The 22,423-nt window shown below is 53.4% G+C and overlaps 9 protein-coding genes across 9 annotated transcripts; 5 read left to right on the top strand and 4 right to left on the bottom strand.

Annotated features, from left to right (window-relative positions):
- Positions 1–443: 443 nt before the first annotated feature.
- sip5 (Sip5p) lies at positions 444–3,883 on the top strand. The gene is made up of 2 exons (XM_025680821.1): positions 444–1,294; positions 1,363–3,883. The coding sequence occupies exons 1-2, from the start codon at positions 932–934 to the stop codon at positions 3,409–3,411; spliced, it is 2,412 nt and encodes an 803-aa protein (XP_025542160.1). The 5' UTR covers positions 444–931; the 3' UTR covers positions 3,412–3,883.
- Positions 3,884–5,011: 1,128 nt separating this feature from the next.
- BO79DRAFT_80628 (uncharacterized protein) lies at positions 5,012–6,133 on the top strand. Its single transcript, XM_025689776.1, has one exon. The coding sequence runs from the start codon at positions 5,281–5,283 to the stop codon at positions 6,049–6,051; it is 771 nt and encodes a 256-aa protein (XP_025542159.1). The 5' UTR covers positions 5,012–5,280; the 3' UTR covers positions 6,052–6,133.
- A 329-nt stretch (positions 6,134–6,462) lies between these two features.
- BO79DRAFT_280645 (putative G-patch domain protein) lies at positions 6,463–7,859 on the bottom strand. The gene is made up of 2 exons (XM_025688071.1): positions 7,580–7,859; positions 6,463–7,507 (listed from the first exon to the last, which is right to left on the bottom strand). The coding sequence occupies exons 1-2, from the start codon at positions 7,727–7,729 to the stop codon at positions 6,521–6,523; spliced, it is 1,137 nt and encodes a 378-aa protein (XP_025542158.1). The 5' UTR covers positions 7,730–7,859; the 3' UTR covers positions 6,463–6,520.
- An 826-nt stretch (positions 7,860–8,685) lies between these two features.
- Positions 8,686–10,469, top strand: BO79DRAFT_191382 (putative triacylglycerol lipase; the record flags this gene model as incomplete). Its single annotated transcript, XM_025680820.1, has 3 exons — positions 8,686–8,910; positions 8,976–9,323; positions 9,375–10,469. The coding sequence occupies 3 exons, from the start codon at positions 8,686–8,688 to the stop codon at positions 10,416–10,418; spliced, it is 1,617 nt and encodes a 538-aa protein (XP_025542157.1). The 3' UTR covers positions 10,419–10,469.
- Positions 10,470–10,821: 352 nt separating this feature from the next.
- On the bottom strand, positions 10,822–13,660 carry BO79DRAFT_191379 (snoRNA-binding rRNA-processing protein NOP14; the record flags this gene model as incomplete). The annotated part of the gene is made up of 2 exons (XM_025680819.1): positions 13,354–13,660; positions 10,822–13,293 (listed from the first exon to the last, which is right to left on the bottom strand). The coding sequence occupies exons 1-2, from the start codon at positions 13,639–13,641 to the stop codon at positions 10,822–10,824; spliced, it is 2,760 nt and encodes a 919-aa protein (XP_025542156.1). The 5' UTR covers positions 13,642–13,660.
- Positions 13,661–13,848: 188 nt separating this feature from the next.
- On the top strand, positions 13,849–15,114 carry BO79DRAFT_236425 (uncharacterized protein; the record flags this gene model as incomplete). The annotated part of the gene is made up of 5 exons (XM_025684578.1): positions 13,849–13,891; positions 13,949–14,068; positions 14,122–14,182; positions 14,236–14,372; positions 14,436–15,114. The coding sequence occupies 5 exons, from the start codon at positions 13,849–13,851 to the stop codon at positions 15,050–15,052; spliced, it is 978 nt and encodes a 325-aa protein (XP_025542155.1). The 3' UTR covers positions 15,053–15,114.
- Positions 15,115–15,196: 82 nt separating this feature from the next.
- Positions 15,197–17,663, bottom strand: BO79DRAFT_244163 (putative origin recognition complex subunit 3; the record flags this gene model as incomplete). The annotated part of the gene is made up of 9 exons (XM_025685350.1): positions 15,197–16,013; positions 16,053–16,184; positions 16,232–16,353; positions 16,402–16,675; positions 16,722–16,861; positions 16,916–17,150; positions 17,204–17,277; positions 17,335–17,550; positions 17,601–17,663. 9 exons carry the CDS (start codon positions 17,661–17,663, stop codon positions 15,197–15,199), a joined length of 2,073 nt encoding a protein of 690 aa, XP_025542154.1.
- A 304-nt stretch (positions 17,664–17,967) lies between these two features.
- Positions 17,968–20,550, top strand: BO79DRAFT_236423 (pentatricopeptide repeat protein; the record flags this gene model as incomplete). Its single annotated transcript, XM_025684577.1, has 1 exon — positions 17,968–20,550. One exon carries the CDS (start codon positions 17,968–17,970, stop codon positions 20,548–20,550), a length of 2,583 nt encoding a protein of 860 aa, XP_025542153.1.
- Positions 20,551–20,888: 338 nt separating this feature from the next.
- Positions 20,889–22,268, bottom strand: BO79DRAFT_236422 (Sec63 complex subunit SEC66). The gene is made up of 3 exons (XM_025684576.1): positions 21,877–22,268; positions 21,480–21,808; positions 20,889–21,404 (listed from the first exon to the last, which is right to left on the bottom strand). The coding sequence occupies exons 1-3, from the start codon at positions 21,974–21,976 to the stop codon at positions 21,009–21,011; spliced, it is 825 nt and encodes a 274-aa protein (XP_025542152.1). The 5' UTR covers positions 21,977–22,268; the 3' UTR covers positions 20,889–21,008.
- Positions 22,269–22,423: the final 155 nt, after the last annotated feature.

Raw genomic sequence — 22,423 nt, 5'->3', positions numbered from 1 at the left:
AAAGAAAAAAAATTGTGCAGGGAGAACTCAGCAATGAATGGAAAAATGATTGATGTAAGACTCGATGTATCCATTGGAACGAGATGCAAGTTGCAACAGCAATAAATGGGTTTCAGCCTCCATTACAATGTAACAGTCGGGCCGATACTCAGCCGCGGCATGATTTGGCGGGTGAAAAGTGGATCCGGAGAGAATGATCAGGTAATCTTTCGTACGGCACCAGACCCGACCCGGCCTGCCTTTTACCAGCTGGTAACTGTTGTAATAATCCCCGTAAAACGGACTGGAACTGAACAGTGAACTGCCATTGATCTTCTGCCCTTTTCCCTTTTCTCTTTTCCCCCTTTGAAACTTACTTTCTTCTTCCTCTTCATCGCTTAACTACTTAAGTAGTTTGTCAATCGCCACTCTTCCCCAATATCTAAAAGTAGTTTTTGCTACGAAGATCCCTTCCCCCTACATTACTCCTCCTTCAGCACACCCACACCCACATCCCCCCCCCTGATCCGGCCCCATACCAAGTCTTCCCGCGGCTAACTAAAGCCCGCACGTCTGATCTCATCGCCGCTTCCAGCTTCGACCTCAGTCGCTCACATGGCCACTCGGATTCCTTAGCATCATCTCTTTTCCATCCCCCTCCCCGCCCTACCAACTGAGGGTCCTCTAAAGTGTGCTCCACCTTTCCCTTCCCTTCACTTGTTATTTTGGATCCTCATTTTCTTTCTTCCTGTGTTTCGGGGCGTTCGTTCTTCAAACCATCCCTCGTCACTTCCCTCCTCTCATTACCGGACGGGAACCTCGCTCGCTCCCTTCTCCGCTTTCTTATCCGGACCGCCTCTTGCCAATCTCACCGTCGATTCTAACCCGTCCTTATCCAGTCATCCAACCCTACTATTGTCGTCTTACACGTCGGTCCCCATTCTCGTTCGAGATGGGCAATTCTCAGGCGAAAGAGAGCCGGCCGCTTGCTTCGTCCAGTCGCCGCAGTCATCACCATGGCCCATACGGTGACCGCCACCATGGTGATGGTTCCAGGTCGAATCGGGGTAGCCGGCCCGATCTGTCCCTGCTCGGAATAGGCGGAAGTTCAGAGCGAGATCTGGCGACGCTCGAACATCGACGAGAAACAAGGCAGGAACGAGAGGCTCGCCGGCTAGAAAAAGAGCGGGTGGCTCGGCTCAAGGAGCGGGAGCGTAGTATGAGAGAAGAACATGTGGACGGTGGTTATCTGGTGACCCAGGGTGTCTATACGGGCCCAGAGGATTTCAACAAGGCTGTGGTGCGACAGCTAATGGTGAGCTTGCCGCGCTGCCAAATCTGGCCTTGGAGAGCCCAGAGCCGATGCTGACTATTTCTCTATAGATCGAACGACGACTTGCGCCGTTTTGGAGAGGACTGAATGACTTCTCGGACTCGTGGACAGAGCACCAGCTTATGGCTGCGGCGCGTGGTCTTCCCATTCCCCCTCCCGATGAAATCCCCCCTGAGCTGGAATATAAGAACCCACCCAAGGCCGCGGAAGACGCAAAGGAGGCTTCGGATTCAGCCGCAGTGCAGTATTTGATGGTCCCCATAACGTCAAGATCGCAATCATACGGATCCGATGCTTCCCAGTCTTCCACGCCCGCACATTCCCTCCCCTCCCCAACATCTCCTATCGCATCCGGCACATCGAGCTCACCACTGTTTAGAGCGCGAGCCAAGACTCTTGCGTCGCTAACCACGCCGAAGCATGGAATCCAGTCTGATGCGGCTTCACGTGAAATGCAGTTGCCTCGTGACCCGTTTGTGAACGGACAACCCATTGAAGCATACCTATATAAGGACGCGGCGGAATGCCCTATCTGTTTTCTGTATTATCCTCCGTATCTCAATCGGACGAGGTGTTGCGACCAGCCAATATGTTCCGAATGTTTTGTTCAAATCAAACGTCCCGACCCTCATCCGCCGGAGCATGGGGACTCTAACCCGGATTCTGCTCCAGCTGAGGGTGGTGAACAAGCCGAAAGCCAAGACTGCCAGCTAGTGTCAGAACCATCGGCGTGTCCATTCTGTGTCCAGCCGGAGTTTGGGGTGACATATGCGCCCCCGCCGTTCCGGAGAGGGCTAGCGTACGCTTCTGATCCGAGCTCGCGCCCCAATGTGGCCTCTCCACTGTCTTCCACATCCTCCCTATCCTCCGGGAACACCCCCACCACCGGTCGTCGACGCGCGACCTCGTTATCTGCAAACGATCCAACTGTGATCACTACCGATAGGATTCGTCCCGACTGGGCTCAGAAGCTTGCCAATGCTCGAGCTCATGCGGCGCGGCGGTCGGCAGCAGCAACTGCCCTTCATACTGCGGCTTACTTGATGCACTCTAACGGTGCTGGGAATGATTCCCGGATTGGTCTGGGAAGAAGAAGTGTCATGCGGAGAAACGGCGCGCCCGAAGCCCAGAATTCCAACGCGCGCACCGGATCCCCGGCGCTGCAGGCGCTGGCGTTCCTCACGGATAGGCGTGGAGCAGGCCACGAAGCCGACTCGGCGGAAGAAGGGTCTGGTAACATTGCACCACCTCGCCAGAGCTCGAGGCGGAATCGCATAGATGATCTGGAAGAGATGATGATGATGGAGGCAATCCGACTAAGTCTAGCGAGCGAGGAAGAGCGGCGCAAGAGAGAGGAGAAAGAGGCCAAGAAAGAGGCCAAAAGAAAGGAGAAGGAAGCCAAGAAGGCGGAAAAGGTTGCGCGCAAAACCGGGCTCACCAGTAACAATGCGAGCAGCTCCGCCTTGGATGTGCCTCCGGATGCGCGGCTGGGTAGGGTTACCAGCAGTTCCTCTTCCATTGCGGCTGAGGAGCTTGTATTAGCCGGTAAGGGTAAGGAGGTAGACCGCTCTGAACCAGCTGGTGGCTCTGCCGCTGAATCCAGTGCTGCGGCCGAGGAAGTGCAGCCCGCGGCAGCATTGGCAAGCGCGGCCGACCAAGCGCCGAGTATGTCACCTCCATCAGTTGTCCAGTCGTCATCCAAAGATGTCACGAGGCCTTCGCATCTTCGGCATGTTTCCAGCGCATCGTCATCGTTCTCCTCGCTGGTCGAATCGATGTCGGAAGACCATGCGGGCTCGGCTGAGGGAGCAGGCTCCTTTGCAGAGCCCCTTTACAATTTTCGCAGCTTGGCAGCCGTGATTGGGGATGAAGAAAAGGGCGATGAGGCACCCGAGCATGTTGAAGAGACCCCGTCCAAGCCGAATGTGGAGGGATCAGCCTCGCAGCCGGTGGCAGAGGCATCCGTTGCTGAACCCGCAACCACCACCGAGGCTAAGGTACCCATGGAGGAGCAGCGCGACAGGCTGATGCCGAAAGAGCTGGAGACCCAATCCGTCGAAATTACGAGTGCCACACATGATACGGAGGCTACGTCGTGAAGCTGCCAACGCTACGTATTCAAAGCCAAGGCGAGTTGGAAGGCCTGATGATGATACGCTCCTTTAACCCTTTGTGTTCCTTCTCCCCCCCACCCTTTTCTTCTTCTTCTCCTTGATTTGTGATGACACTGGGACGCATATGGTATCTTTCCTTATATACATACAGTTGCATAGATTTCGTCTGAGCCACCATTCTCTGGGTTTTTCCTTTTATTCTCTGTGTTGAGGGTTCATGCGCGTGAGTGAGTGAGATGATGCGCCTTTTTCTTTCCTATGTATGCGAGCGCGCGGGAGTTGAACTGGCGGATGTGGATGTCATTCAATCTATCAATCAATCGCTACTTGAGCATGTTGTTTTTCGGGGCACCAGATTGCGATGGTGATTGGTAGCTGAAATGGGATAGATCGATTTAACACGGTGTTGGAAATACTGCGGGGATGATTTGACCGAATCTGTCCCTCTTTTTGTTGGCTATCCTATACTTCTTGATCCCTTTTTATTATTCTTTCTGTAGGCGATAGATATCTATTCATCTATCTACTAATGGCCAGTGACCCTGACGGAGGGGATCATCGGCGGGATCGGAAGTGCGATCTCGTTTCAGCCACGCGACGGGCTCCACTGACCCTGGCAGGAAATGAGCCGACCAGCATCCTTTCATCTATTGACCCTGCATTTCAATCTATTCAATCATTCTGTTGTTGTCCCAGGGAAATGGGGAACATACCAAGCATTGTCAACATGGAAGTACACGAACTTTCCCCTAATCACGACCACTACTGCTGCTGCTGGGCAAAGGACTACATGTTTCTTGGAATCCTGGCCTGTCGAATGGATTAGCGCCTCAACAGGGTCCAGTTATATCCATCGGGCCTCCAGCGCATCCTCCACTTCTCTCGTCATCGCCGATCTTTCCTCGCGGCTTTGCCGGCTGCCTTTTCAGTCCCAGTCATCGGCTTCCCTTGAGTCTGCTGCTGCAAAGTCGCCTTGCACAGCCTATCCTAGGCATGACAGCAGGCCAAAGTCACTCCGAGATGCATTTGCATCTTTCATGGGGCTAAAACGAGACAGGATGTTCGGAGGTTCACGAAAAAGGCAACAACAGGATGACGAACGGACGCTATCGACCACTAGTATTCATCCCGAATTATGCTCAACCTTCAGTAGTTCAGCTCGCTTGGCGATTGACCTTTCATTTCACAAGGGCCCTGTTAAAGTTTTGAAGTCGATCAGAAGGCACCCACCCAGGTGCGATCTATCTATCCATATCTCCTGTCTCTTTTTTTTACTCCCTCAGCTGTTTCCCCCCACCCCACTTTTCCCTCGATGACGCTCATTCATTCATGATGCATCATCGTCATTATCCACGGGTGGAGCTCATCCATGGTTCAGCTCGGATTTCCTGTTGCGCGTTCCTGAATCGAGGACAAGCCGGATTTATCTTTTCACATATCCACTTTTTCGGTCCCCCCTGATGATTAGTTAGTTGACACTAATTACTTCCTACTGGTCTTTTTTTCCCTTGAATGTCTTGTTTTAGCGCCTGTTCAGGTTGGATTCGATTTTTTTTTCTTTTCATTTTCCCTCTAGTTTTTTTTTTCGCCTCTACTCTTTTTCACAGCACTCTCTAGGGTTATCAGGCTTCGCACTCTTTCCCTTTTTAATAATCTCCTTCCCTCTTTATCCCCTTTCATTCTTTCCTACTATTGCTCTTCCCTTCTTTGTAGGAAAGTTACCCCGCCAGATCACTTGCGCGCATAGTTCGACCGTGCTCTCCCACGTTTTTGCTACTACTACTACTACTACTATTACTACTATTACTACCACCATCACCACTACCACAAGACTACTGCGTTCGGCCAAGAGACATGGCCATCCTCGACAAAGAAAACCGGCCCCGCGGCCTGCGAGTTCCATCCTTTGCTCGCAAAGGCTTCAAGCAGAAGTCCTCGGATTCTTTGCCGGACAAGGAGCCAGAGCCAGTACAAGCACCCGTGACGACGGTAATCCCACCGCGAACCGACTCGGCTCCTGATTTTTCGGCTCCTGCTCCGCTGCCTGCCGCCGTGCAGCCACCATCATCCGCATTCAACGCCCCTATCCATAATCAAGATGACCTCCCACAACCTGCTCCGCCAGCAGGTAACTACACCCCCGCTCCCCGCGCTTATCAGGCCTATCGTCCTCCTGCTACTTCGGAGCCTGTGCAAAGCCCTCCGGCAAGGAAGGAAGTTCCATTACCTCCCTTACCTGCCATCCAACGCCCTGATGCCGAAGAGCCATTGGAAGACTTCATCCCAGAACCCGAGCCGGAATTGGACGACACTGGCGCGCCTATCGAGCCTGTGTCCAGTGAAGAAAACAATGGCCCGTGGACGCCTCCTGATATTGAGCCTGTCGCGGCACCGCTGAACAAATTGCACTTTGCCTGCTACCAGGACCATCGGTCCATGCCCCCTGCCAACAATGTCTGGCATGCTGTTCCCTGCATGACCTGCCAGAAGTTCGACCGCGATGTTCGATACCGGTGTGTCTTTTGTTGCTTGCGCATCTGTACCGGCTGTTTCCAGACTCTGCAGACGATCCCACGTCGCTCATTGGCGCAGCTAATGGAGTCCATTCCTGCGGCCAAAGCCTGAGGCCATTCCATCCTACTTCTTGATATTCCTTTTCCCGCCTTTCACTCTTCTACTTCAGCATGAAACGGTGCTGTTTCTTTTCATCCTGCCACTCCTCTGTGGCAAATCCTGGATCCCGGTGACTGCTCCGAGCACTGCAGCAGTCGTCACCGGTGTACGTCTGATGGCTCATGGCGCATTGACTGATACCACTGAAATTTCTTTCTTATCAACTGCTTGGCGATGTTGCGTCCATCGTCTGTCTCTCAGCCCTCGGCTTTTCCTTCATCCACTATATATGCGATCCCGATCCTGGCGATTGGGCCTGAATGGTACCCCATGTAATGTTAGGCATATGTTCTGCATGATATGATAATTATAGCTAGTCTAATTCTTCACAACCAACGATTGAGATAGAGATGTGTTACATACACTCACATGGGTGGTTCCATAGCACGCCGGTCTCCATTACTATAAGTAGGCAAAGTCGTTAGTCATGATCTTCTTCCGTCACGCCGGGACACCCTTCCATCTCGGCGGTCTCGTAGCGGTATTTGCACCAAAAGCAGTAGTGGTGTTTTTCGCGGAGATATTGAACCAGCCGGCCCAGTCGCTCGCCTGGCTCCAGCGCATTGAATTCCTCTAGTTCCGGATCCTCTTCCTCTAGCTCTTGTTCGAGAATGGAGGACATCTCTCGACGGCCTCCGAGGGCTTCATGGTCCTCGGGATCGAGCGTTGAGTCTTCATACCCGGGCAATCGTGGGTTCGGGAAAAAGGATGATGGCAGCGATGTCTGCAACATGTGGCGCGTCTGCACGGCGCGCTCCTTTTCTTGCCGCTCGCGCACCAGCCCCCGGTAGAGTATGTTGATCTGAAGTGTTGGTTTGACGGGCCTTTTCGCTTTCTTCGTAGTGGAGGCAGGGGTATCTGTCTGCGATTCTTCGCCGTCCACATCCGGTGTCGCTTGCGATTCTTGCTCCTTTGTCTCTTCTCCGTTGGTCTCGGTTGATGATGGTCCTATTTCCACTTCGCCCTCGGCCTCCGCATCTAAACGTTCAGCCACCTTCTGCGCCGCATGAAACTGAGCTTCAAGCCGTCGTGTCTCACGCTCCAACCGGACGCGGTCGCGGTAATCGCCCTCTTCTTGCTTGACCTTCTTGGTTACTTCGGCGGCTTCTTCGAGGAACTTCCGCTTTCGCTCCGAGTCGAGACCGATTCCTCCTCGGTCCTCCTTGAAGATGAGATTGAGGGGCTCGGACCGGATTCGATGCTCGGGATCCTTGGTGTCCTTCTCACTCTCTTGCGGCGACGCGGCAGGTTTTCCAAGTACTTGGCCCGGCTTGAATCCCAGCTTGGCCATCATCTGAAACCCTTTATTGGAAGGGTCAAGCGTGCTGGTTGATAAGGCGGCATCGCGGCGGGCAGCTTCTTGAGCGGCGCGTTCAGCTTTGGATGGGACTTTGGCTCGCGCTTCGGCCTGCGATTGAGGGGGGGGAAGGGATAGTTAGGTGGAGCTGGAGCTGGAAAAGTTATGCGCCTAAAAACCTACCTCACGTTGCTGACGCTTCTTCTTTTGCGCAAAAGTTTCTTTCTGCTGGGGCTCTTCGATGATCATGGACATGTAGTCCTCCTCTTCGTCGTCTTCGTCGGGTCGCCCGCGTGCGGGGGACTCGGAGTGAGGGGGAAGCGGAGGTGCCATTGCGGACGGGCCTGAGCGTGCGTCGGAGGTAGAAGTAGAGCCGGGACTATGAATATTGGAGAGGGATATAATAGAGGAGAGTTATTGGGAGTCGAATGCGACTGGGATTGGGCTGTTAATTCGGGTCAGATGGACAATGTTGGTAAAGATGAACCCGCGACGGGAAAAAAAAAAAACATGAGGATTTGCGGGGATTTCTGCGTCACATGCGGAGGCGCGGATTATCCCCTCCGGATTTACTTCTCAGCCCTCTTTCTCCTTCATTCACTTTCTCTTCCACTTCAACCCGATTGAGTTCACTTGATCACATCCCAAAAATAATGTTAAAAATGTCCCTAATTTCAGGGTCTTGCTCAGCCCAGCCAAGGTCATTAGCTTCAATCCTTCAGTTGGCCCGTCAGGCCCCCGATTGACCAGCGGGACAACTGCCCCAATCCCTAAGTACTGACCCTTAACAGCGCAATGGCACCAGTCCTCTGCCGTTTCACATCATCTGCACAGCCTAGCTGCAGATTAGGTTTGACCCCCTTCTCAGTTGCGGCATCAGTGCCCGTTGACACTAGCCCCCACAGAGTGTTTCTCCCTTCGACTGTGGCTCGGAACGTGGGGGCGGGTTCCAAGTTCTTATGCCCAGAGTTAGTTGGCTGGCCTTGCTCATCTGGATGGTCAATACACTTCCCGTACAATAGGATCCGTGGTGTTGGCAGGATTCTCCTCATTTCGCCATGTCGAATCACCGCATGCGGAAGGAGGGCGCCTTGCCTGGCAACGCTTTCTCCACATCTGCGGCCCTATTGTTCAGACCCTGGAGCCATTCCCGCGAGATCTGTTCCTGCCGGGGTTGCTTTATAATGCCTGGGTTGTTCTTTCATTGATCAGAGCATGATATCTTGGGTTACAGTTCTCTTATTCGGTTTGAACCGTCCGTAGCCCCAAGGCTCGTTGCACAACATAAAATGATTTTCTTTCATTTGGCACCGTTCTTCTTCCTGTTTGGTCTAGTAGTATCTTCTCAGAACCCTACAGTCGACCTTGGCTACACAAAGTACAAAGGCAAATCTCTACCCAATGGTATTAGTCAGTGGCTGGGAATACGCTACGCCGCTGCACCTACTGGGTCTCTGCGGTTCTCTGCGCCTCGGGATCCTGACTCGGTAGAGGGCGTCCAAGATGCATTCAAGGTATGATACTTCCTACAATAGGTTGGGAAATGTATTGCGAGTCTGTGCTAATGTCAAGGGCGCAGCATGGCCCCCGGTGTGTTCCCACCAGCCAATATCCCACTCCCGCAGGCACGTCTGAAGATTGTCTCTTTCTCGATGTATACGCACCCAGCTCAGTGAAAGATATTACGAGACTGCCCGTTTTTGTTTGGATCCAAGGTGGTGGCTTCAATGCCAACTCCAGCCCCAACTTCAATGGAACAGGATTGATTGAAGCGGCCAACATGTCCATGGTTGTGGTCACCTTCAATTATCGAGTCGGTCCGTACGGCTTCCTCTCTGGATCCGAGGTGCTACAGGGAGGAAGTGTGAACAATGGCCTGAAGGATCAGATCAAGGTCCTGGAGTGGGTGCAAGAACATATCAGCAAGGTATGCGAACACTGGAAGAAGCCATCAAACTACTGCTAACCGCAACCGCAGTTTGGAGGCGATCCCAGCCACGTTGTCATCGGCGGCGACAGCGCAGGCGCAGCGTCCATTACTCTCCATCTTTCAGCATACGGCGGTAAAGACGAGGGACTCTTCCACGCTGCTGCCGCAGAGTCCCAAAGCTTCGCCCCCATGTTGACCGTCAACCAAAGCCAATTCGCCTATAACAACCTAGTCATCCGCGCCGGCTGCGCAAGCGATCCAGACACTCTTGCCTGCCTGCGCCGACTAAACACCACAGAACTGCAGCGCGTCAACATCAACACACCCTTACCCACCGCCCAACAAGCACCTCTCTACATGTACGGCCCCGTCGTCGATGGCTCCCTCATCCCAGACTACACATACCGACTCTTTCAACAAGGCAAATTCATCAAAGTCCCCGTAATCTTCGGCGACGACACCAATGAAGGAACGATCTTCGTCCCCAAAACGACATCCACCGTCGGCGAAGCTGACACCTTCATCCAAGACCAATTCCCCAACATCAACTTCACCCACCTAACCAAGCTGAACAACTGGTACCTCAACGAAAACCAAACCCGCGAGTTCCCCAATTCCTCGCCCTACTGGCGCCCCGCTAGCACCGCGTACGGTGAAATCAGATACATCTGTCCGGGGATCTACATGTCCTCTGTGTTCTCGGGTGCTGGTGTCAACAGCTGGAATTATCATTATGCCGTGCAGGACCCCGCCGCGGAGGCCTCAGGCAGAGGTGTCAGTCATACGGTGGAAGAGAATGCCATCTGGGGCCCGCATTATGTGAGCGGCACGCCGCCGGCGTCGTATTTCACTACGAATGCGGGGATTGTGCCGGTCATGCAGGGCTACTGGACGAGTTTCATTAGGATTTTTGATCCGAATCCGCTAAGGTACCCAGGGAGTCCGGAGTGGGAGACGTGGAATAATGGGCATGGACAGGATTATCGGAGGATATTTTTGCGCACGAATGAGACGAGGATGGAGACGGTTTCGGAGGAGCAGAGAGAGAGATGCGATTATTGGAGTAGTGTTGGGCCGGAGTTGTCGCAGTGATTACATTGTCTTCAATTGTTAATTTAGGTGGTGGTGGTGGTGAAGTTGCTGGTCTAGTATATATAGTATTAGTGTAAATTATACGTGTATTTAATAGATGCGGAAAGATGATATTGTATAAATCAAAACATTCTTTTTTGGCTGCCATTCCACGATCATCATTCCCAATGATCAAACCAAGTAACTATAATCACGAATATATACATCTATATCAACTAGCTTCATCAGAATTACCAAAAACCTGCCCGGCACACGCAGCTAGACCGAGCAGACTCGTCGACATGGACCCATGTGTTTGAAAGTAATGCAACAAAAGAAAGAGAAGAAAAGGCAAAACAAATGAGAAACGCTGCTTTCCCACATAGAGCAGTGAACATTTGATTGATGATTATGATTATCATAATCACCGCTTGCCCTGCCGCAATCTTTTCTCCCTTTCGTAAGCATTCGCCTCGCGACCCTCCTCGTTCTGCACCTCCGCCACAAGTCGCTTGTACTTGCGCTCGTACTCGGCATCGCGCTCCTTCTTCTCGCGGAGCTTCTCGCGCGCAATGAAGTTGGCGTCCTTGCGGAGCTCGCGCATCGCTCCCTTGCGCTCGCGCTTGTACTCTGCCTTGAGGCGGTTGCTCTCGGCGCGCTCGCGGTCCGGGTCGTAGTGCTTGTCCGGGTTGAAGGACTCTTCGAACTTGGGGATGGCGGTTTTGATGGCCAGGGGCCGGTGGTTGTGCAGGAGGAGGGGTCGACGGGTGAGTTTAGCTTGGGATAGATGGGTGGTAACCTTGTCCAGGGTGGATTGGATGGTGTCCCGCACTTGAGTGGGGATGAGCTTCTTGTTGCCCTTGAGGCTGCTGCGGAGGTGGTTGAGGACGTTCTGGACTGGAGTGAAGATCTCGTTGTAAGCGGATTTGCCGATCCAGAGGTCGGAGGCGGTGCCGAGGAGGGTGACGAGGGTGGTGAGAAGGGATAGCTTGAGCTCTTCGGGGTTGGAAGGGGATTGGTCGGTCGTATCCCAAAAGCGGAGCTTGCGGGAGGAGATGGTGGTCTTAGAGGTGGAGAGGTTCAGGCGCAAAGAGGTTTGGGGGCTCCGGAGGGGGAAGGATCCAAGACTCTCACTGGCCTCTTTCGGGCTGAGGTGGCACAGCATGTTGAGGGTGTAGTTGATGAATTCCGGCATGTAGCGCTTGGAGATAGACTGGTATTGCAGGAGTAGGCTGGCTGCGTAGGTGCCGGCGGACGCATCGGCGAGAGAGTTGACGACGCCCTGGCCCAGGTAGCGCGAAATGCAGAGGTGTGCCGGGGTTGCGATGGCGTGGAAGTGGTCGGAGGTTGGGAAGGTGGTGGCAATGCCGGTGAGGATGACGAGGTCACCAGCACGGAGATTGAGCGGACGTTCGGTGGCAATCTGGCGGAGATGGGCGCGATAGGCCTGGCAGACGGTGTCGGGGTGAGTCTTCGCCAGGGAGTGGATGTGACGGAGGATGTTCTCCACAATGGCGAACGGAGGATGTTCCGGTAGATCGGCCATGTATGCAACGTGCTCGACGAGGATGCCTGCGAATCGGCCGAGCTTCATCTTGTTGTCGGGGTGAAGACGGGGATGGTGCAGGGCACGAATCCGCTGGATGACGACAGGGAGGTCCTGCATGGACACGTCTTTGATGATCTCCAGGAACTCGTCATGACTGCCGGGGCAGGGGTATGTGTATGCCAGGCCGTCAGTGGGCTCCTCGGTGCCGTTGGGAGCAGTTGAGGCATCGCCGGACTTGCTGTCAGGGAGCGTAAAGCCGTTGATCAACTCGTCCTCCTGGTCATCCTCAGGCTCCTCTTCGGACTCCTCCGCGGAATCCATCTCCAGATCGCTTTCATCGAAGGAGAGACTAGCATTTGACCTCGTTTCCACAAGGTCGTCGTCGATGATAAAATCGTCTTCATCTTCGACTCCCAGTTCAGGACGAGTGCTCGTCTCGGCCGTGGGCTGTTGCAGACCGAACGCCTTAGCATCGTCCGGTAACGACTCCTCATCGTCATCCTCGCTGCCTTCTTCCTCGTCACTTTCCTCTTCATCCTCCTCTTCCTCCTCGCTTGACTCCTCGCCGCGCATTCGTCGGACACGCTCTTCTTCCAGCTTCTTCAACCGCTCCGCCTCTTCCGCCGCCTTCTCCTCTGCCGTCTTCGTCCGGTCTGTCGGTTGAGACCTCTTATCGAAAGTGAGCTGCTTCAGGCGCTGGTCATACTCCTGCTCGGTCTCGTTCTGTGACTTTCCGGCCAGCAGCGCCGCACGAGCGGGGTCCATCGAGGCGAAATCATCCTTTGGAGGCTCCGGTTTCGGGGGAGGCTTCACGCCTCTCAGCATATCGAAGAGATCGGGAAGACCTTTGTCGAGTTCCTCTCGGAGATCGTCGTCGTCTTCCTTGGCTTTCTGGCGCTCGGCTTTGTAGAACTTGGATTTGGCGATGACTTCTTTCATAACTTCGTGCTTCGACTTCTTGCGCCCTGGCTGCTCTTCGCCTTCCTCATCGTCAAACACGATATCATCGTCTAGATCCTCCTCATCGGCAAACTCTCGCTTCCTCTTGCGAGGCAATTCCGAATCCGATTCTTCGTCCATGTCCAAATCGCCTTCGCGGAAGTCATCTCCGGGCATGCCTTCTCCAAATGACAGAGACTGGCCTTGATGTGTGAGTTGGAATTCTTCGTCGTCATCCTCCAGGTTGAACATCGACTCCTTGCGCAGTTTCTTCTGACTCTCACGGGCGAATCGCTCGGCAGCCCTCTCTTCGGGAGTCATTGTCGGATCATCCTCACCGAACCGGCGATCGAGGATTCCACCAACTTTGTTCTTGCGGTCCATTTCGCGCAAAAGAGTATGACGTCTCTGTGTAGAAAGTACCCCGTCAGTGACACCCCACGTCCAAGGGTTTCCAACCTAGCTCACCTTTTCTTCACCAAGAGACTTGGTCACACCGGGCCTCGCATGGCCAAGCTTCGACTTAGGCCCGACATCGCGCGTGGTCACGTCAAACTTGGGGCGCGAAGTGGCCTTGATCTCGAACGGGTTGAAACGATCGCGAATGGCCTGCAGAGCAGATTCCCGCTTCATGCGATTTTGCGCGGACACACCAGTCTTCGCATTCTGACGCTTTTGTTTCTTGGACTGCTGAGGACCCAAGACTCCGCCGTCGCGGAGGGAGGCCTTGAGCTGTTTAAGCTGCGAAGGCGGCATGGCTGCGTGTTGAACGTCGATAAACAGCAGAAAGCGATGCTTGGGATCTCCACTGAATTTTTTGGCCGAAGAAAAAAGCGGGCTTACCGCCTCGGTGGGTCAGGTTCTGCCGGCACTATTGGGGCTGCCGCGTGACTCCCCGCTTTTCCTCCGCTGCTGGACTTGCAACTATTATCTCATCGGCTGCCAGTGTTGTCGAGTTAAACCATGGGGTCTCATATGAGTGATCGTGTCGTGTGGGTATGTCTAGGTATGTGTTCGCCGACCTTGACATGGATGTCACAAAGCAAGAACTAATCGCGTCCAGGCGTCTCGCTGTTCTTCGCCGTGCGCGGGATTGTCACGGACCTCCGCCGAGTGCGCGAATTGACGGAAATCAAGCATGTTGAGAAGGAGGATAAGATGATCAGTGAGGGGACGGAGGATGGTACGTCGATGTGCACTATAGCGATGTATACGTTGGCTAATCTACCAGTACAGCATTGAACCTAGATACCTTGCTGAAGCTCTCCGATAGCACCAGCTATGATCTCCGTGCGGCGTATGACCGGCCTCGGACGTATTTAGTAGCGACCAGCTAATATAGGATTACAGGGCTCTGCGCATTATTGCTGAACGATCTACCAAGGGCGAAACACGAGATCTGCTTCTCAGAGACCTTGCAACCAGGAACAAACAACGGCGGGGCAAAGCACTGACTGCCATGCACTTTCTTGTTTCTAACCGCGCTCGTATGCATCAACCACCCAGCTTGCCTTGCTATGAGCTCCCCTTATGCTAATGAGTATGTGCAGTCTCACGAACCTCCGTATGCAGCCGATTGAAAGACCCCGCCACCTACAACGCACTCATTGACTGCCTGTGCATCATGACCGACGAACACGTCGAAGAAACAACAACCACAGTCTCCCCTATCCTACCAAAGACAAGACCTCCTGGTGAGAAGAAGGCACTTAGTATCCTGAATATCATTCTGCAAGAGAATGTACCCGCCGCATTAGAAGCCGGCATCGTGAGCCGCTGGCTAGTCAACTACCCGTTCCCGTGCGCCCTATCGGAGCCCTCCCGAAGACAGGATGTGGTGCTTCTTATGAAGACTTGGTGGATGGATGATACCGTGATGAGTGCTATTTTCGGTACCTTGTCTTCCCATCCCGAGGGAGCCAAGCAGCTGCGCAAGTACGGGTTGATGGGCAGCTTGATGGAAGAGAATGATCAGGATGACTACGATAGCGATGTGTGGATGGTGGATGGGGAAGATACGGCCGGGACTAGACGAGTTCCAGGGCGGCGTCTTCGCACCGCTGAAGAACAAGCCGTTAGACGTCGCAGACGGGAAGCCATGGTTTTGAGCGATGGAGGACGTCCATTGGGAAACGATGACATTATACAGTTGCCTGTTTCCGAATGATGAACGATGGGCTACATGGATGAGGGATCGATTAGCGATGATGGTTGCTTTGCATGTTCTTTATGATACCCTTGGTTTCGAGTATGAAAGTCGCCGTATGTGATGATGACGAGTACTATAGCTTAATATACAGCAAATATAAATCTACAACCCCATCCATGCGCTCTTCGCCACATGGTCTGCCTTCTTGCGGCTACTCTTTACCATACCTAGTGCTTTGAGTTCCGACAAAGCGCGGTAAAACAGGGCCATGGTAGTGCGTTCATCACAGGAATCGCCCTGTTCGCTTTCAAATACCGCATAGAATGCCTGCCAAAGGTCATAAACATTGACCAGGGACCCGGACTCCAGATACAGCTGATACAGAATAGACGTGGCGGGCTGATTCGCGGACACCCTAGCAGCAGCCTCGGATTTCTCCGGGGAGTCTGAGATGAGGTAATCGAATGGATTAGACAAGGCTCGTTCCACTGCGAAGCGTGGCCGTGGCGAGAAGATCTCTTTCAGAGGGTTTCTCATGTCAAAGAGGAAGATCTCATGCAGGACGAGATCTTGCGGGGTCTCGAGAGTTTGTCCAAAATATGCTTCGAGCAGGGCGTGGAAGCGGTCGATAATTCGGGTATACTCAACGTGCTCTTGGGGCAGCTTTGCTTTGCTTTTGCTGAGTTTCACCCGCTGCTGGACAACGGTTGTGGCGACGACGGAATGACGCTTGTCATAGGCGGTGCGAAGGGGTTCGGTGCCTTGATACGATTGTATTAAGGCGTCGAATTCGGTTTTGACCTGCTGTAGCTCGGGACGGTCTGCTAATGCACTAGGCAGGATATTTAGTACTTCCAGGAGGGTGGTGGAATCTAGTGTCTTTGCGGATTGAAGGATGTCGGTCACCAATTGCGAGTCTTGGAGCTCTCCTGATAGTGCACGGATTGAGAGTTCTGATATGCTAGTCTTCTTGACGAGGCTGAGTTTCTTCAGTAGCAGGTGCGTCAGTTTTACGCACTGAAAGAGATTGCGCATCTTCTGCTGTCCGTCTTTCAAGTGCTGCAGACATTGTTGGAAGAGACATTCATCGTTTTCGAGCAAGTCACGCACTTGCTTGGCCGAGCCTTGCTCAATCAATTCTTCGCAATAACTGTTACGAGTTTAGTATAGCGAACTACGATGAGCAGCTTGACTTACAATCGGAAAGAAGGAAGATTCCGGATCGCCTCGCACACGAGACCTTGTCGCATGCTCGGAACCACCTCGTCTGCAAGGAGCACCGCCAACGGGTTTGCGAAGAAATGTGACATGTACGCGTACTACAAGCATAAGCTAAATGGGTTGACACACGATCAAATTGAACATACCTTGACCGTCCGACTGAAGGCCTCCGGCGTCTGGAAGGAATCATTGGATTTCTCGAACAAAACATTCGTAATGTTCCTCCCCAGCCATATCTTCCCATCCTGCTCTGCTTGTAACCTCCCATAGATGCGGTCAACGCAGTTGCTCGCTTCATGTATTTCGAAATATCTACCCCGTAACAAGGCGACAGTCGACCGCGGCAGTCTCCCCTCAAAGAGTTCCACGGACGTCGAGATGCCGAACAAGAGTGTGAATGGTATCCGATCAAGCCAGGAGCTGGACAATCAGCCGAAGTGCCACCCAAATTTAGGGATGGACTCACCTTAGTAGAGACAAGAGATCCGTAAGGATGCCCGGATCGAAGGCTTCACTGTCTCGAAATGCAAGAACCAACTTCTTTATGCCTTTCCGCTTCACATAGTCGCCTAGCAAGTCAAGATCGTAACCGAGGAGTCTAGGGCCCTGTATTGGCATTTAGCGCATGCCCTATTGTGTTGTTGGACTGTACATAGTCACCTCTCGGTCTGTAAGGGAAGATTGATAACCATCGTTCCCCTCCGTGTTCGTTATAGCAAATCGGATAATGTTCTTGAGGGTCGTTTTGAGGTTAGGCGCATCACCGGATTCCAGCACAATAGCTCCACCGTCTCCGGCAGTGGTGAATTGATCGTTGAGTCTGGCCAGCAGGCGAGCCAGCGATGAGACATTGGAACCCACGGTTACTAATGCCGCTGGAATACAGCCATCGTACCTGCAATTGTCAGGACATGCAGTCAATCCTTGGGAGCGAATATGCGCGCTTACGTTTGAGGAGAAGTCGAGCGGACAAAGGACGAAACATTGGAAAGGACCTCGGAGTCGACATCATCTAGAATTTCCTAGCCCAGATATTAGTCTTGTACCACTATAATCTCTTCCAACTATACATCACTGACCTGAATCTTGGCCTCCTGGGTTGACCATAGTTGCTGGTATGTTTTATACCGCGCTTCGACGGACTGCTCGTCCTCCTCGCCGTTGAGGAGTGGTACGAAGGGATGTGCTTTCGATCCATCTTGTTCTTCTTCCTTCTTCGGAGCTACCTTGCGCCGTTTCGAGGGACGTTCCCCTGAGGATTTGCTTTGATCGGCGGGCGTGTAGATATACACACCCTTGGGTCCGTAAGTACGGGTTCGCGACAAGGGCATTGAGGGAGCGGTACCTGATTGTTGGTGCCATCTTTGGGCGCATTGGCTGCCTCCACCTCTAACGAGCCGAGATCCATGATGACCAGTGTCTAGCACAAGTAGCAATGGAGCTTATTGAGAGGAACAGCTTGCGGGCTAGAAAGAAGCATGGGACGAGTTGATTCATGGAGTGACTTTCTTTGCGGCGATCGAGCTCGCGGTGGCGCTAGTCCCGATTTGGGTGAAATGGTTTTCCGCCGCGGAGCTGCCATTCTTGTTCTATTCTTTCTTCTCCATCATCTTCCTGCAATCCTCGCTTTCGTGTGCTCTCTTACAGCTGTCGGTCGGTGTTATTTTGCATATTTATACAACCTTGTTCCATGATTTAGTCGCTCATACTTGATGCTCCGCCAGGCTGTCCGAGGAGCTCGTTGGTATCAGCATGTGGCCCGCGGAAGTCCGTTCTTCCCGCGAGCATTCGCCGCTGTAGCGCCACGCTCCATACACTATGGCGGTCCCAAAGATAAGATCAACTTCTACGAGCAGGATACTCGTAAGAGTAAGACACGGCGGAAGGTCGATCCGGAAGCAGAGGGACGCGCCGAGCAGGAAGACGCCGAGAAGGAACTCGCCCGCCTGACCCAGGAGCTGGAAGCGCTGAAGGAAGGCCCGTTTGGTCCCAATAGTCAATTCATTCGAGAATTACCCGAAGAGGATAGGGCTATTGCGCTGGAAGCACTCCGGAAATATGAGGAGGATGAGGCGGCTGGGGCGGCTGGGGCGGCCGATGTCAGTATTAAGGATCTCTACGAGAAGGAGCTCGACGGTCTCTTGAAGAACGAATTCGAAAGCCTGGTCAAGGAAGAGGAGAGTTGGCAGTCTGACGAGGAGGATGATTCGCGTACACTGGTTGTGCGGCGCCCATACGAAGTGGAATTGGAGAACTCAGACTTGCAGCCGTATGCCGACAAGTTGAACAAATGCCTTCGACGGATTGCGAGTGGCGACTCTAGCGTGCGCTGGGAACAGGAACTGTGGAGATGGTATCGCCGATGCAAGCAGGTCGTCCCGAGATTTGTGGAGTCCTTGTCAGAGGAGACACTGACTCTCCTGTGGGATACTCTGGCTCTGAAAAAGTCCACCAAACCCCAGGAAACTGCACGGGTACGCACACTGGCTGAGGACGCGCTATCGGCTGGCCTCACCCTTTCCACGCCTCGTATTCTCACTTACATCGAAACACTCCATGAATGCGGGGATACTCAAGTGGCGTTGGAGAAATGGGAAGCATACCAGGCGGAGCTCAGCCAACGGAAAGAGGACCTGGAGGCATACTGGAAATTAGGAGTCCGGCTATTTGCAGCAGAAAACGATCCTCAACGAGCACAAGATATTGCGCTGGCCTTCTTAGCAAACGACAAGTCACGCCAACCACGCATTCTGATCCCAGTCATCACAGCATGGGGCAAGCGGACTGGGAAGGAAGCGGGAGTCAAAGCATGGGCGATGTACCTGCAGCTCAAGGCATTCCTAGAACGGAAGATGACGATGGACGACTATGACCAAGTCAGCATTGGCTTGCTCAAAGCCGGCCGGCCAAGCCTTGCCATCGCCGTGTTCAAAGACATGATGGTAACCAACAGCGATCCCCGACACGACTCAACCTCTCTCTACAAGGCCGCCGTCGGCTTAGCAGGCAACCTGCAAGCGTCCAGCATCTCCGAACAAGACGTGAACAAGGTCTCCCTCTCTACCCTCACCGTCCTGCCACGGAAGTTCCAGAACCGCTTCTTCTACGCCAGCTGGATGAAGAAACTGATTGGCATGGGCGAGGTCGACTCCGCCGCCATGGTCATCGAGCTGATGTACGAACGTGGCGTCAAGCCAGATGCAAAGCACCTCAACGGAGTCATTGCCGCCTGGCTACGCGACGGCAGCAGCACCTCGCGCGAGAAAGCCGAACGCCTCGGATGGGCCATGGTCCAGCAGCGAATCGACCAAGTCTGGGCGCGCACCTCCACCGAGAAAGCCCCCCAACTCGACGTAAACCAAGAAAGCGCAGAGGACGTCCGACTGCCCGAGTTCATGAAACGGCCCATGCCCGCCGCCACGATCGAGACCTTCTCCATCCTCCTCCTCCACTACACACGGCGCAGCGACGGCGACATGATCAAATACCTCGTCAAATGTCTCGGCGACGGCCGCATCCACCCCAACTCCTACTTTATGAACCACCTCCTCTACGCCGAGCTCCGCAAACAAGACATCGGCTCCCTCTGGAACAAATACCAATCCCTATCCGCCATCACCCAACCCGACCTCGAAACCTATGCCTGCCTCTGGGACTGCGGCAAGCTGCAATACGACCGCGGCCGAACCGCCTACGTAACCGACTTCCCCTCCGCGCGACATCTCTTCTCCGACATGATTCGCTGGTTCACCAACCTCTCTGCGCGCGCACAAACCGCCACCCGCGACGAATTCTCCAAGGAACTCTACGACCAAATCATCCGCTGCTTCTGTCTCTCCAAAGACCTCCCCGGCACGCTCATCGCCCTGTACACCATGCGCGCGCACTTTGGCTTCTTTCCCGACGACACCACAGCCCGTTTGATCGTGCTACAAGTCGCCCGGTTAGCAGGTGTTCCGGCTGAGACACCCAAGCGCCGACTCCGGCGGTTGTCCAGCACACCTAAGAGCAAGGAGAATATCAGCCACGTTAATCGGCTCGTAGATATCCTCAGTGATCGGAAGCTCGGGGCGCTCGCGGCCCGTGGTCTGGAACTGAGTGATCTCGAGCAGCACGAGCGCGAGCAGTATCAGTTGGAGGTCATGACGGAGCTGTTGCGCGTGGTGATGGGTCGGCGGGCGGCTGGAGGGGAGGGTCACAGTGCGGTGGAAGAGGAGATTGCGAAGGTTGCTGAGCAGATGGGGGTAACGGGTGTGGATTTCGGGATGTCGCTGGGGGATGATTTGTTGTTGTAGGGGGGTGAGGTGTTCATGAGCATGGTTGGCGTTTGGCTATGTCTTTGGCTTCTTGTCTAGGTTGTTGGTGTGGGTGTATATATAAAATGGTGAATCTGGGGGTATACATGTAATATATTATAGTATCATGATAGAATCGGATGTCCTCTCTTCAATTTGGCTTCAGCCACGTTGTTCCCAAATTTCGGTAATACTACTACTAGTAGTACTATCAGGTACTATACTTGACCGAGAACTACTCTGTTAGATGTCAGTGTCATGAACTCTGACTGGGTCGCAACACCAGTGGCACTTGATATTCCACATTGATCACCCTATACACTACAGCCATCAACCCAATCTACTTGTTAAGGGCTGGTATCACCAGTACCAGAAATAGATAAGGATATATAATGTGATCATAATACACCGCACCCATATAACCTAACTGAAACCCAGCAAAAAGATAAATGTCAAATCTATTTCTTCCCAGCATTCTGCTCATCCGCCTCCACCAACACCGCATCATCATCACTCCCCGCCACCGAAGGCGGCGCACCAGACGACTCGGGCGTCTTAGTAGCAGGCGTAGGAACACCGGAACCCTCCTCACTAGTAGTCGTTGACGCAGCAGCAGCAGCAGCAGCAGCAATAGCAGCCTTCTTCTCACCGGCCTCCTCTACCACCTCCTCTTTCTTCTCCGCCTCGACATCCAACTCCTTCATATACCCCTCCTTCCTCTTCTCCCACCATTGCTTCTCCTCCTCCAGCTTGGCCTGCTGCTTCTCCATGCGTTCCCGGAAAATGGCATTATTCAACATTTCATTGGCCGATTGGAAGATAGTTTGGCCCCAGCCGGGGACATAGGCGTTTGCCTGTTTCATTCCCCCCAGTTAGTATATTACAATTTCCACATCAGGGATCAATAAAAAGGGAGGGGATGGTCTTACCTCAGCAACAACATCCCTAACCTCATCCTCCATTTCCTTCTCAGCACGGAGAAACCGCTGCCACAGATCATCACCGACACTACCGCGCTGGAGGAGCATAGCGAGAGCGCCCTTTTGCGTGCGCAGGGCCATGACGCGTTTGATGTCTTCGATGGCGCGACGCAGGAGAGCGGATTTCAGGACACTGTCGGGTACGGAAGACGGGAGTTTCTTGCCGTTGGGGTTCTTGCTGGCGTCATTGCTGGCGGAGGGGTCGAGGTGTAGCAGGGAGAAGTAGATGTCGCGTTGTGTGTGGGGAGGGAACCAGGGTTCCAGGGAGAGGGACTTGCCTGGTTTTTTGGGCGTTTGGTTAGTTTTGGGGAGACGGAGAAGAAGAAGAAGAAGGGGGAAGACGTACGGGCTTTGCGCTTGCGGTAGAGGGAGGAGAAGGTTGCGAGGGAGCCGAGGAGAACGCCGAGGTAGGCGAAGGGGACGGCGAGGGTGAGCCAGTTGACCATTTTGGTTTATTGGTTGTGGTTTCTGTGTGTGGTGTTGGTGTGGTGTGTTTGGTATGTGGTGAGTGTAGGTTGGGTTGGGCGGTGATGTTGGTTGGTTGGTTGGTTGGTTGTTATGGTGTGTTTGTTAGACAGAGGTCATAGTAGGGACAGAAGTCTTGGTGTATATGCTCGCGACAGATGCAATGAACGAATGAATGGACTTGCAGTTATCAATTAATTGCCTGCAAGGATCAACCCAGCCGGGGGTGAGAGGTGTAAATGGGTGAAGGTGGTTGTGGTGGGCGGAAGATTGCGGCGGAGCAGCGGAGATGGAAGAAGAAAGCGAGGATCGACGAAAGGCCAGCCTGGTGTCTTGGCCCGTCACATGCCACCGCCTAGTAGCCATTTACTCTTACTTTTTTTACTATACTCCAGAATCAACATAGCAGTTACTCTAACTGCACAGAT

This window comes from Aspergillus costaricaensis, assembly GCF_003184835.1.
Source record: "Aspergillus costaricaensis CBS 115574 unplaced genomic scaffold BO79scaffold_8, whole genome shotgun sequence".
Lineage (NCBI taxonomy): Eukaryota > Fungi > Ascomycota > Eurotiomycetes > Eurotiales > Aspergillaceae > Aspergillus > Aspergillus costaricensis.
Note: the sequence above shows the minus strand (reverse complement) of the source record. Positions and strands in the feature narration are given on the sequence as shown.